At 68.7% G+C, this 11,638-nt stretch overlaps 1 protein-coding gene and 1 pseudogene across 1 annotated transcript; both read right to left on the reverse strand.

Moving 5' to 3' along the window:
- Window positions 1-506: 506 nt before the first annotated feature.
- Window positions 507-1,571, reverse strand: LOC115338384 (annotated as a pseudogene).
- A 5,075-nt stretch (window positions 1,572-6,646) lies between these two features.
- LOC115338391 (queuine tRNA-ribosyltransferase catalytic subunit 1-like) lies at window positions 6,647-10,612 on the reverse strand. The gene is made up of 10 exons (XM_030006961.1): window positions 10,356-10,612; window positions 9,808-9,876; window positions 9,051-9,189; window positions 8,882-8,960; window positions 8,692-8,807; window positions 7,657-7,795; window positions 7,505-7,580; window positions 7,280-7,389; window positions 7,095-7,179; window positions 6,647-7,005 (listed from the first exon to the last, which is right to left on the reverse strand). The coding sequence occupies exons 1-10, from the start codon at window positions 10,590-10,592 to the stop codon at window positions 6,853-6,855; spliced, it is 1,203 nt and encodes a 400-aa protein (XP_029862821.1). The 5' UTR covers window positions 10,593-10,612; the 3' UTR covers window positions 6,647-6,852.
- Window positions 10,613-11,638: the final 1,026 nt, after the last annotated feature.

An 11,638-nucleotide genomic window follows, 5' to 3' on the forward strand; every position in this document is an offset into this window, starting at 1 on the left:
GTGGTTGTTGGCACCTAGGAGAAACGAGACAGTTGGCGAGTTGCTCCGGCTGGCTTCAGGCCTTTATTGATAATATCAGCCATAACTTAATGCGGGCACAGCTTTACTGCCGGTGGGGGTCCAGACCACCGTGACCAGCTGGCTCAGAACAGACAGAAAAAAAAAAAACCAATAATACCACTACTAATATTAAAAAGATCTAATGAAGTGAAGTGGCTGGTCCGGCGAGCAAAGCGCTCGGCTCCAGCAGTGCAAACCAGCTGGTGGCTCAAAATGGGGGGGTGGAAACCATCCCCGGTAGGGGCGGGGGGGTCCCCGAGAGACCCGAGGTTTGGAGACGGCCCCAAGCGGCTGCTTGAGAGCCGGAGACTGGCCAGAAAGTCACCGGAGGGATGAAGCCGCAAGTCTCGGCCACACCGGGGAGGGCAGTGGTACCCGCCACTGGGGGCTGCGGGATGGCTCCGGTGCCCGGCAGCCCCGGCAACGGCTCGGCCCTCCAGCCGTGGCTAGCGTGGCACGTCATCTTCGCTCCTGGAAGCCGGCCAGAGTCTCAGCAGCTGCTGGGGCTCGTAGTGGGTGGACCATCACCAACCGGAGAACGCGGCACTTCTCGTACTCGATCCGGTACATGTTAAGACGCCCCAAGGGCTGTTGTGACGGCTGATGTCCCAGCGCGTGCAGGCAGATGCCCATGAAGACATCCTCCATGTTGATGATTGGACAAAGTTTGGGCGACGGCGTAGATTTGCTTGCCAAATCCCCGGAGAGGACATAGCCGGGTCCGCCGCAGTAGGGCGGGTAGGTGTTGTTGGGGTAGACCTCGTGGGGCACGTACCACTTGTAGTCCCTTGTTGCGCAGCGGCCCCGTGTTGCGGTAGATTAACCGGTCATGAAGTTCTTCTTGGGGGGGAATGAGGAATTGCTGTACCAGGTAACCCAGGGTTGAGGAAGACGTCGCGGGTCGGCCTTCATCACGTGCTGTGCGTTGGGGCAGTGCTTGCTCACCCACTCCATGCCCATCAGCGTCTTCAACGTCAGGTTGTTGTAGGTGTCCAAGAAGTCTTGCTGGAGGATGTCGTGGTGGAGAAGGCTCTCCTCCTCCAGCACCGGCCGCAGCTCCTGCCGGAACACCGGGTGGGACGCCGAGGGAGGAAAAGACGGAGGATGGAGACCCCCGGCACCGAGCTTTCGTTGCCCCAGGTTTGCCGGATGGCGCTCCTGCCGGCCGTGTCCCCCGGCTCCGTCACCACCAGCAGCACCAGGAACGGCGTCTGGTCCCGGCACTTGTGGGGCTCGTTGAGGAGGAAGCGGTAGGGGTAAGGGTAGGGGGGCTGCAGCGGGTGCCGGGTGGGGGGCGGCTTGACCGTGGCGTTGCCGCGCGCGCCCGCCGCCCCGTGCCACCGGAAACCCGGCCCGGCCGGGCGCTGCCGATCGGCGGCATCTCCGCCGGCCAGGGCGGGGGCGGTGGTGACGGGTTCCTCGGCGAAGCGCTGCACCCGCAGCCCCAGCAGCGCCAGCGACACCAGGACGGGCAGCAGCAGCAGGCGCGGGCTCAGCTGGCACTTCATGGCTCCGGCTACCGCTCTGCGGGGGGAAAACCCGGCGCCTCAGACCGACGGCGGGCCCGCCCGACGCTCCCTCGGCACCCAAAAAAACCCCCCTCGGCTCGCTTAGCGCCCACCCGGCCGCTCGCTTGGCAACCGCCCGAGGCTGGCTCTGCACCCACCCAGCCGCTCGCTTGGCAACCGCCCGAGGCTGGCTCTGCACCCACCCAGCCGCTCGCTCCTTGCCCACCCAGCCGCTCGCTCAGCACCCAAAACCCGCTCGCTTTGCCTGCCGGGGCCCCTCCACCCCACCCCGGCGCATTTCAGGGTATCTCAGGGTGCCGGGGGGCCGCACCGGGTGCCCCCAGCCCCGTCGGTGTCCCCTCGCCCACCCCGGCACGGCCGGGGGCCGTCTCGGCGCAGCCGCAGCGGGGGCCGGGTGCTGATAAGAGGCGCCGGGTGCGATAAGGGAGGGAACACACCGGCGGTGCTGTGGGCCCCCCCCCCGCCGGGGCCGGCGCAAACACCGCGACGGTGAAGGGACCCCGAGAGCCGCCGCGGCCCCCGGCTCGGTGACGGTCCTCGCCTGGGGTGGGCGCAATGGGGGGGGGGGGGACAGGATGGGACGGGGGGGCACAGAGGGGTCGGGGGGAGCCCCAGGGGGGCGGAGAGGGGTCGGGGGCACCCTGTGAGGGCAGGGGGGGCCCCGGCTGGGGTGCAGAGCCGCCCGCGGCCCCCCTGGGGTCCCAGCTCCGCCTCCCCCGCACCCCCCCCGGCCAGTTAAACCAGTAAAACCAGTTGGGGGTCCTGCTGCTTGTCCCCTGACCGGTGGGAGCCGTGGGGGTCCTGGGGCCAAGAGCCTGCCTCTGCCCAGTTCTCCCAGTTCCCCTCGGGTGCAGCTCCCAGCTCTGCCCAGTTCTCCCAGTTCCCCTCGGGTGCAGCTCCCACCTCTGCCCAGTTCTCCCAGTTCCCTTCGAGTGCAGCTCCCAGTTCTCCCAGTTCCCCTCGGGTGCAGCTCCCAGCTCTGCCCAGTTCTCCCAGTTCCCTTCGAGTGCAGCTCCCAGTTCTCCCAGTTCCCCTCGGGTGCAGCTCCCGGCGCTGCCCAGTTCTCCCAGTTCCCCTCAGGTGCAGCTCCTAGCTCTGCCCAGTTCTCCCAGTTCCCCTCGGGTGCAGCTCCCGGCTCTGCCCAGTTCTCCCAGTTCCCCTCAGGTGCAGCTCCCGGCTCTGCCCTGTTCTCCCAGTTCCCCTCGGGTGCAGCTCCCAGTTCTCCCAGTTCCCCTCGGGTGCAGCTCCCAGCTCTGCCCAGTTCTCCCAGTTCCCTTCGGGTGCAGCTCCCAGTTCTCCCAGTTCCCCATGGGTGCAGCTCCCGGCTCTGCCCTGTTCTCCCAGTTCCCCTCAGGTGCAGCTCCCAGTTCTCCCAGTTCCCCTCGGGTGCAGCTCCCACCTCTGCCCAGTTCTCCCAGTTCCTTTCGGGTGCAGCTCCCAGTTCTCCCAGTTCCCCTCACGTGCAGCTCCCAGCTCTGCCCAGTTCTCCCAGTTCCTTTCGGGTGCAGCTCCCAGTTCTCCCAGTTCCCCTCACGTGCAGCTCCCAGCTCTGCCCAGGTCCCCTCGGGTGCAGCTCCCTGCTCTGCCCAGTTCTCCCAGTTCCCCTCGGGTGCAGCTCCCAGCTCTGCCCAGTTCTCCCAGTTCCCCTCAGGTGCAGCTCCCAGCTCTGCCCAGTTCTTCCAGTTAACAGCAGAATGTAAGTGCCCTCCCTGCCCAGTTCTCCCAGTTTGCCCCAGGGGGCGGCTGCCAGCCCTGCCCAGGGCTTTCCAGTTCACCCAGGTTGCAGTGCTCAGCCTTTCCCAGTTCATCCCAGTTCCCCCTTGGCGTGCAGCGCTCAGCCCTTCCCAATTCATCCCAGTTCCCCCTTGGCGTGCAGCGCTCAGCCCTTCCCAGTTCATCCCAGTTCCCCCTTGGTGTGCAGCGCTCAGCCCTTCCCAGTTCCCCCTTGGCGTGCAGCGCTCAGCCCTTCCCAGTTCATCCCAGTTCCCCCTTGGCGTGCAGCGCTAAGCCTTTCCTAGTTCATCCCAGTTCCTCCTTGGGGTGCAGTGCTCAGCTTTTCCCAGTTCATCCCAGTTTCCCCAGAGTGCAGCTCCCCTCCCTGCCCAGTTCTCCTCATTTGTCCCGTGACTGCTCTTGCTGCAGCTCCCAGCCATTCCCAGTTGCTCCCAGGTGCCACTGCCAGCCCTTCCAGATGGATCTTACTTCCCCCGTGGGGTGCCACTCCCAGTCCTTCCCAGTTGCTCCCAGTTCACCCCAGGTGCTGCTCCCGCCCTTTCTGGTTGCTCCCAGTGACTCCCAGTTCACCCCAGGTGCTGCTCCCACCCTTCCCAGTGGCTCCCACTTCACCCCAGTTGCTCCCAGTGGCTCCCAGTTTACCCCAGGCGCTGCTCCCACCCTTCCCAGTTGCTCCCAGCGGCTCCCAGTTCACCCCAGGTGCTGCTCCCACCCTTCCCAGTGGCTCCCACTTCACCCCAGTTGCTCCCAGTTTACCCCAGGCGCTGCTCCCGCCCTTCCCAGTTGCTCCCAGCGGCTCCCAGTTCACCCCCGTTGCCGCTCCCAGTGACTCCCAGTTCACCCCAGGTGTGGCTCCCAGCCTTCCCAGTTTCTCCCACTTCACCCCAGTTGCTCCCAGCGGCTCCCAGTTCACCCCAGGCGCTGCTCCCGCCCTTCCCAGTTGCTCCCAGTGACTCCCAGTTCACCCCCGTTGCTGCTCCTAGTTGCTCCCAGTGACTCCCAGTTCACTCCAGGTGCTGTTCCCGCCCTTCCCAGTCGCTCGAAGCGGCTCCCAGCCTTCCCAGTTCACCCCAGTTGCTCCCAGCGGCTCCCAGTTCACCCCAGTTGCCGCTCCCAGCCTTCCCAGTTGCTCCCAGTTCACCCCAGTTGCTCCCAGCGGCTCCCAGTTCACCCCAGGTGTGGCTCCCAGCCTTCCCAGTTGCTCCCAGTTCACCCCAGTTGCTCCCAGTTCACCCCAGTCGCCGCTCCCAGTGTCCCCCAGTTGCCGCTCACCTGCCCGTCGGCCCCGGCGCGGCCGCTGCCAATGGTGCCGGGGTGCCCGGCAGCGGCAGAAATCGGCGATCGCGGGTGACGCAGCCCCGAGCACCCCACCCCGTCCACAAACTTCCTCCCCGCCGCCCCGGCCACGCGCCCCGGCTGACGCACGGCACCGGCCACGACGCCGCCTGCCCCCCCCCGCCCGCCGTGGGGCAGGGGTCGGGGGTCCCGGTCCCCCCCGAGCCGCCGCGGGGGCGAGGGGAGGGCGAACGGCACGAAGTTGGGGGGTTTTCGGACGAAAATAGCGTCGCTGGGTGCGGGGGGTGGGGGGGGTCCCGGCTCCCGCACCCCCAAAGGACGCGCGCGTCCGGGCTCCGAGACCCCCACCGTGGGCCCACGCGTCCGGGCTTGCAGACCCCCAAAGGACCCGCACGTCCCGGGGCCGAGACCCCCAAACTGGACCCACGTGTCCGACCCCCCCGGGACCCCGAAGGACCCGCGCCTCCAAGATCCCAGACACCCCCCCCCCCCCACAAAGGACCCGCGTGTCTGAGCCCCCCCAGACCCCCAAAGGACCCCCGGACCCAACCTCCCCCCCAACACGGACCCACACATCCCAGCCCCCCAACACACACCAGTGAGACCTCGGGGTGGGGGGGGGTGTCCGTTGGGGGGCTCCCGGGGGGGGGGGTGTCCCCAGAAACTCACGCCGCTTCACCGCCCCCAGCCACGCGCCGGGTCGATGGGGACAAAGGCCAGCACCGCGCAACGCTCGGGGACGTCGCCCATGGTGGGGGGGGGTCCCCGGTGTCCCCCTCCCCAGGACCTGGGTGCAGGGGGCTGCGTTCTCTGCCCCCCCCCCCCCCCCAGCACACCTGAGCCCCCACCTGCGCCCACTGACCCTATTTAAACCCAACCCAGCCCCTTCCCCTTCTCCCGGCCGGATCCTGCCCCAATTCATCCCTTTGGGGGGGACCCCCAGGGTGGTACCCGGCTCTGCCCCCCCTCCCCACACGCGGGGTCTTTGGGTGGGGGGAATGAGCCCTGGGGGGACCCCGGGGTGTCGGGGGTAGGGAGCCGGCAGGCGGGTTTGCGGCACGGGGGGGGGGCCCACGTGGGTCACGGTGACAACGGGACGGATCCGGGCTGTGATGTCGGTGACGGCGGAGAAGGTGCTGATGGAGGAGCAGAGTCGGAGACAATCCCGGCCCCGGGTCCCCCGTGTCCCCCACCACCCCAGTCCTCTCCTGCGTCCCCGGGACCCCCGAGCACCCCCCCCGGTCCCCTCCTGCCTCCCTGGGACCCCCGAGCATCCCCCCCGGTCCCCTCCTGCCTCCCTGGGACCCCAAAATATCCCCAGTTTCCCCCCTCCCTGCACCCCCAGGTCCCCTCCTCTGCATCCCCAGAGCCCCCCCCAACCCTAGTCCCCGGGACCCCAGAGCGTCCCCAGGACCCCAGAGGGTCCCCAGAGCCCCTTCTGCATTCCTGGGTCCCCAAAGCGTCCCCAGTTTCCCCCCCCTGCACCCCCAGACCCCCAGTCCTCTCCCTTGGTCCCTTCCCAGGACCCCAGAGCATCCCCCGGTCCCCTCCTGGGACCCCCAAACATCCCCCTGATCCCCTCCCAGGTCCCTGGGACCCCTGAGCATCCCCGGAGCCCCTTCTGCATTCCTGCGTCCCCAGAATGTCCCCAGTTTTCCCCCCCTGCACCCCCAGGCCCCCTCCTCTGCATCCCCAGACCCCCATCCCCCATACTCCTCTCCCTCAGTCCCCCCCCAGGTCTCTGAGACCCCAGAGCGTCCCCCAAAACGCCGGTTCTCCGGCCGTGGGTTCCACCGGACCCTGGGATCTCTGAGACCCCCCCCCGGGCAGCACCAGACGTGTCCCACGAGCACCGTGCACCCCAGGACCCCCCCTGCCCAGGACCGTGACCCCCCCGCTCTCACCCTGCCCAGGGACAGCGCAGCCCCGAGGGGGCACCGAGCCCCTGCCGTGGGCAGACAGCCCCCCCAGACCCATTTGGGGCCCCCCCAGACCCATTCAGAGCCACGCAAGCCGCCGTTCCCACCAAGAGATTTTATCCGGATGCGGCAGCGGCAGCCGCCCCCTCTTAAAAAAAGACCAAAGTAGTAAAAAAAAACCACAAAAAAAGTATAAAAATATACATATGGAAAGGATAAAACCGTCTGCGGGGGGGAAACGGGGGCTGCCAGGGCGCTCGGCCCCTCCGTTGCCCCCCGGGGATGGGGGGGTGGGTTGCGGGGGGGGGTCCCCGTCAGTCCAGGGTGATGCCGACGGTGGCCAAAGCCTCGACCACCCAGGCGGGGACCCGCTCCCGCGCCCCGTACATGGTGCTCAGGAACTCCCGGACGAATTCGGGGAAGCGCTGGGCCAGGATGCTCTCCCGGATGGAGCCCATCAGGTTCAGCTGTGGGGAAGGTGGGGGGGGGGGTTAAAGGGGAGTCTGGGCCCCCCCTCCCGGTGCTGCCACGGCCCCCCCGGGACCCCCAGCCCCACCTGGTAGGCGATGTTGTGGATGGTGAGGTGGTGCAGGGCGGCCGTCTCGCTGCGGATCAGGGCGTGCAGGTACGCGCGGCTGTGCCTGGATGGGGGGCGCAGAGATGGGGGGGGGGGTCAGATCCCCATCTTGACCCACCCCCCCAGGGTTTCTCCCCCCCCCCCCCAGCTTCCCACCCACCCACCGCTGGCACGTGGGGCAGTCGCAGTTCTCGTCGATGGGACGGAAATCTTTGGCGAATTGTTTGTTCTTCAGCTGCAGCGAACCCCAGGGGACCAGCGCCGAGCCGAAACGCTGCGGGGAGGGGAGGGGGGTCAGGGCTAGAGGCCCCCCCCCCCACCCCGGGGGGGTCGTGTATGTGTGTGTGTGTGTGTGTGTGTCCCAGCCCCCCCCCCCCGGAGCCTCTTACTGCCGTCCGGGTGGGGAAGACGCAGTCGAACATGTCGCAGCCCAGAGCGACGCAGACCACCAGGTCGGTGGCGTAGCTGCGGAGGGGAGCGGGGGCTGAGCTGGGGGGGGGGGGCTGAGCCCCACACCCCCCCCCCCCGCTCCAGGACCTACCCCACACCCATCAGGTATCGGGGCTTGTCCCGCGGCAGGCGGTCGGTGCTGAGCTTCACCATCTTCCAGAAGCGGTCCTTCTCCTCGCCCCCGCTCAGGCCCCCGATGGCGAAGCCGGGGACGTCGCGACGGGTCATCTCTGGGGGGGGGACACAGGGGACGGGGGCTGCGAGCACCCCACGGACCCCCCCCGACCCCCACCCCCCCAGGGACCTGGCGGCGGGGGGCAGGAGGTGGATGGGGAGCAAGAAGAAGATGGGAAATGGGGGGAATGTAGGGAGCAGGAGGAAGATGAGGAGTGGGAGGAAGATGGGGAGTGGGAGGATGAGGGGGAGCAAGAAGGTGAGGAGTGGGAGGAGGATGAGGAGTGGGAGGAAGATGGGGAGTGGGAGGATGAGGGGGGAGCAAGAAGGTGAGGAGTGGGAGGAGGATGAGGAGTGGGAGGAAGATGGGGAGTGGGAGGAAGATGGGGAATGGGAGGATGACGGGGAGCAAGAAGGTGAGGAGTGGGAGGAGGATGAGGAGTGGGAGGAAGATGGGGAGTGGGAGGATGAGGGGGAGCGGGAGGAGGATGAGGGAGCAGGTGGAAAGTGGGGAGGGGGAGGAAGATAGGGAATGGGAAGCTGATGGGGACCTGGGGGAGGATGAGGAGTGGGAGGAAGATGGGGAATGGGGGGACCAGATGAGGAGTGGGAAGAAGGTGGGAAGCCAGAGGAGGACGAAGAGCAGATGGGGAATGGGAAGAAGGTGGGAAGAGGGAGGAAGATGAGGAGCAGGTGGAGGACGGGGAATGGGAAGAGGATGAGGAGGAAGGCAGGGAGGGGGAGGAAGATAGGGGGCGGGAGGACGATGAGGAGCAGGAGAAAGATGGGGAATGGGGGCAGACAGAGTGGGAAGAGGATGAGGAGTGGGAGGAAGATGAGGAGCAGGTGGAGAACGGGAAGACGATGGGGAGTGGGAGGAAGGCAGGGAGGGGGAAGAGGATGAGGATGAGGAGCGGGAGGAAGGCAGGGAGGGGGAACACGGCCGTGCTACCTTCCAGGCACTTGGTGCGCAGGGCCGGATCCAGCCCCCCCTGGATGATGGCGAAGAGCTTCTGCTGCTCGGGGCGGCGGTTGGCGGCGATGCAGCGGTCGAGCCAGCGGACGGACCTGGGGGGGGGGGACGGGGGGGTCAGGTGTGGGGGTCCGGGGGGGATCCGGGGGGGTCTGGGGGGGTCCCGGACCTGTGCATGGCCTCCTCGACCCGCGGCCCCGTCGTGGTGCTGCTCACCACGTCGTCCAGCTGCATCATGATGTCGGCGCCTGGGGGGGGTGAGGAAGGGTGGGGGGATGTCCCAGGACATCCCCCCCCCCGGATTTTGGGGTTCAGCCCCCCCCCCCCCGTGGACTCACCCAGGGCGTTCTGGATCTCGATGGACTTCTCGGGGCTGAGCAGGATCTCCTCCCCGCCGTAGGGGGAGCGGAAGCGGACCCCCTCCTCCGTCACCTCCGACAGCTCCACCAGCGAGACCATCTGGAAGCCCCCGCTGTCCTGGGGGGGGCACAGGGGAGGTGTTGGGGGGGGGGACCCCAATAATGGGGGGCTGAGGGGGGGGGTGATGCCCCACGTCCCTGGGGCAGGGGGGGCTGGTGGATCGGGAGTCCCGGGGCTGCAGGGTGGGGATCAGGGGAGCTGGGGGTCCCTGGGTGGGGGTCCTGGGGGTTCCCCCCCTTCTCAAGTGGGGTCCTGGGGGTGTGTCCCCCCCCAGGTGGGGTCCTGGGGGTGTCTCCCCCCCCTCAAGTGGGGTCCTGGGGGTGTCATTGCCTCCAGGTGGGGGTCCTGGGGGGTGTCCCCCCCACAGGTGGGGTCCTGGGGGTGTCTCCCCCCCCCTCAAGTGGGGTCCTGGGGGTGTCATTGCCTCCAGGTGGGGGTCCTGGGGGTGTGTCCCCCCCACAGGTGGGGTCCTGGGGGTGTCTCCCCCCCCTCAAGTGGGGTCCTGGGGGTGTCATTGCCTCCAGGTGGGGGTCCTGGGGGTGCGTCCCCCCCACAGGTGGGGTCCTGGGGGTCTCTCCCCCCCCTGAAGTGGGGTCCTGGGGGTGTGCGTCCCCCAGGTGGGGGTCCTGGGTGTCTCCCCCCCCCCCCAGGTAGGGGTCCCGGCCCCCCCCTCACCGTCAGCAGGTTGTGGGGCCAGTCCATGAAGCCGTGGAGACCACCGGCACGCTGCACCAGCTCCGGGCCCTGCGGTGGAGGGGGGGGTGTCAGATCGGGGGGGGGGTCGGGGGGGGGGGCTCAGCCCAGGACCATGGGGACCCCAGGGGGCGGAGCTAGCGCGCACGGGGGCGGGGCCATGCGGGAGGCGGAGCCTTGCAGGGGGCGGGGCCAGCCCGAGTCCGCTCTCCCATGGGCACAGGTGGTCCGAGCCCCCCCCGGGGGGGGCTATCCCAAGGGGCGTGGCGTGGACACCGCAGGGGGCGTGGCCTTCCTCAGGGCTCCCTCCGGGACTTTTAAGGGCAAAAGGAGGCGTGGCCCACCCGGGAGCGGGGTCTACGGGGGCGTGGTCGTCGAGGAGGGGGCGTGGTCGTCGAGGAGGGGCGGGGCCCTCCGGTGCCCGATGCTCGCCGGTGGCTGCGGGCGGCCCGGCCCCGGTAGCCCCTCCGGTTCGGCCCTCCCGGTTCCCCCCTCCCCTCCCTCCCGGCCCCCGCCGCGGCGGCGCTCACCGGCCGCGTGCCCAGGTGGTAGGTGTTGCCGAGGCAGATGCGGCAGCCGAGGGCGGCGAGCTGGGCGGCCGTGACGCCTTTGGCTGTACCGCGGGTACCCACGGGCATGAAAACGGGGCAGGGAACGGGGCCGTGTGGCAGCCGCAGCTCGCCGACCCGCGCCCGGCTCCGCCCGCACTCCGCCGTTATCCGCAGCAGCGGCGCCGGGCCCGGCCCCACCGCCCTGGGCGCCGCCATCTTCCCGCTCTCCCACGTGACCCGCGCTTCCGGCCGCCGCCGCGTCCCGACGGAAGTAGCCGTAACCGGGGGCAACGCGGCCGCCATGTTGGGGCTTCGGCCTCCGCGCTGGGCCTCGGCGGGGACGCGGGGGGGGGGGGGGAATCCCTCCTCCGGCCCCCGTGTCCCCCGGGGAGAGCCCCCTCCTTTCCTCCTCCCCGTGATCCCCGGGAGAGCCCTCTCTCCTCCCCGCTGCGGCGAGCCCCAGCCTCTGCTCTCCTGTCCCTTGGGAGGGTCCCCTCCCCTGGTCCCTATGTCCCCCAGGGAGAGCCCCCTCCTCTGCCTCCCTCGTCCCGGGGAGAGCCCCCTCCCCTGGTCCCTAAGCCCCCCAGGGGAAGCCCCCCCCTCTGTCCCCTTGTCCTCGGGCAGAGCCCCCTCCCCTGGTCCCTAAGCCCCCCCAGGGGAAGCCCCCTCCTCCGCCTCCCTGCCTCAGTTTCCCCTCACACAACAGCTCCGTCTGTCCCCTCGGGATCCTCCGTGTCAGCTGCACCCAGGATTTCAGCCCGGGGTGCCTCCTCGTCGGGACCATCAAAGCCCCGAGCAGGTCTGAGCATGGGGAGACCCCCACTCCCTTCATCCCTTAGCACCCCATTTTCCCCCTGGGGCAGGTCCTGGGCGGTGTTAAGGCTCAGCGGGGTCCAGGCACCCCACGTCAGGTCGGTGGTGGAGGGTCCGGCACGGGTAGGAGCAGCAGCTCGGGCCTCGCATGGGAAGCCTGAGCTGGGGAAATATTCCCTGTTTTGATATAAATGACTGTTTCTGTTTCTCCAGACTCTGCCGTAATCTGCCCAGCGCGAGGGAGGCGAGCGTGCCGGCTCGGTGCATGGGAACCCGCCCGTCTAAAGGAGGTAACCTCCCCTGGGAAGAGCTATCAGTTCCCAAAACGGATATACGGTTCTCTATAGGGGAGCTCGGCGGAGAGTTTATGACTGTGCTCTTTGCGGGGGGGGCTCTGCCTTCCCAGTCAGACCATCTGCTGGGATGGGGGACCTGAACTGGTGAGGGGG

The sequence above is a fragment of the Aquila chrysaetos genome, unplaced genomic scaffold, assembly GCF_900496995.4.
Source record: "Aquila chrysaetos chrysaetos unplaced genomic scaffold, bAquChr1.4, whole genome shotgun sequence".
In the NCBI taxonomy this organism is placed as follows: domain Eukaryota; kingdom Metazoa; phylum Chordata; class Aves; order Accipitriformes; family Accipitridae; genus Aquila; species Aquila chrysaetos.

Bases quoted from the DNA above. Each gene is read 5' to 3' on its own strand.
- LOC115338391 (XM_030006961.1), bottom strand. From the start codon at position 10,592: ATGGCGGCGCCCAGGGCGGTGGGGCCGGGCCCGGCGCCGCTGCTGCGG. The intron at 8,961-9,050 runs GTGAGTCCACGG...CACCCCCCCCAG, and splicing joins CGAGATCCAGAACGCCCTGG to GCGCCGACATCATGATGCAG. The intron at 7,796-8,691 runs GTAGCACGGCCG...TCCCCCCCCCAG, and splicing joins GCGCACCAAGTGCCTGGAAG to AGATGACCCGTCGCGACGTC.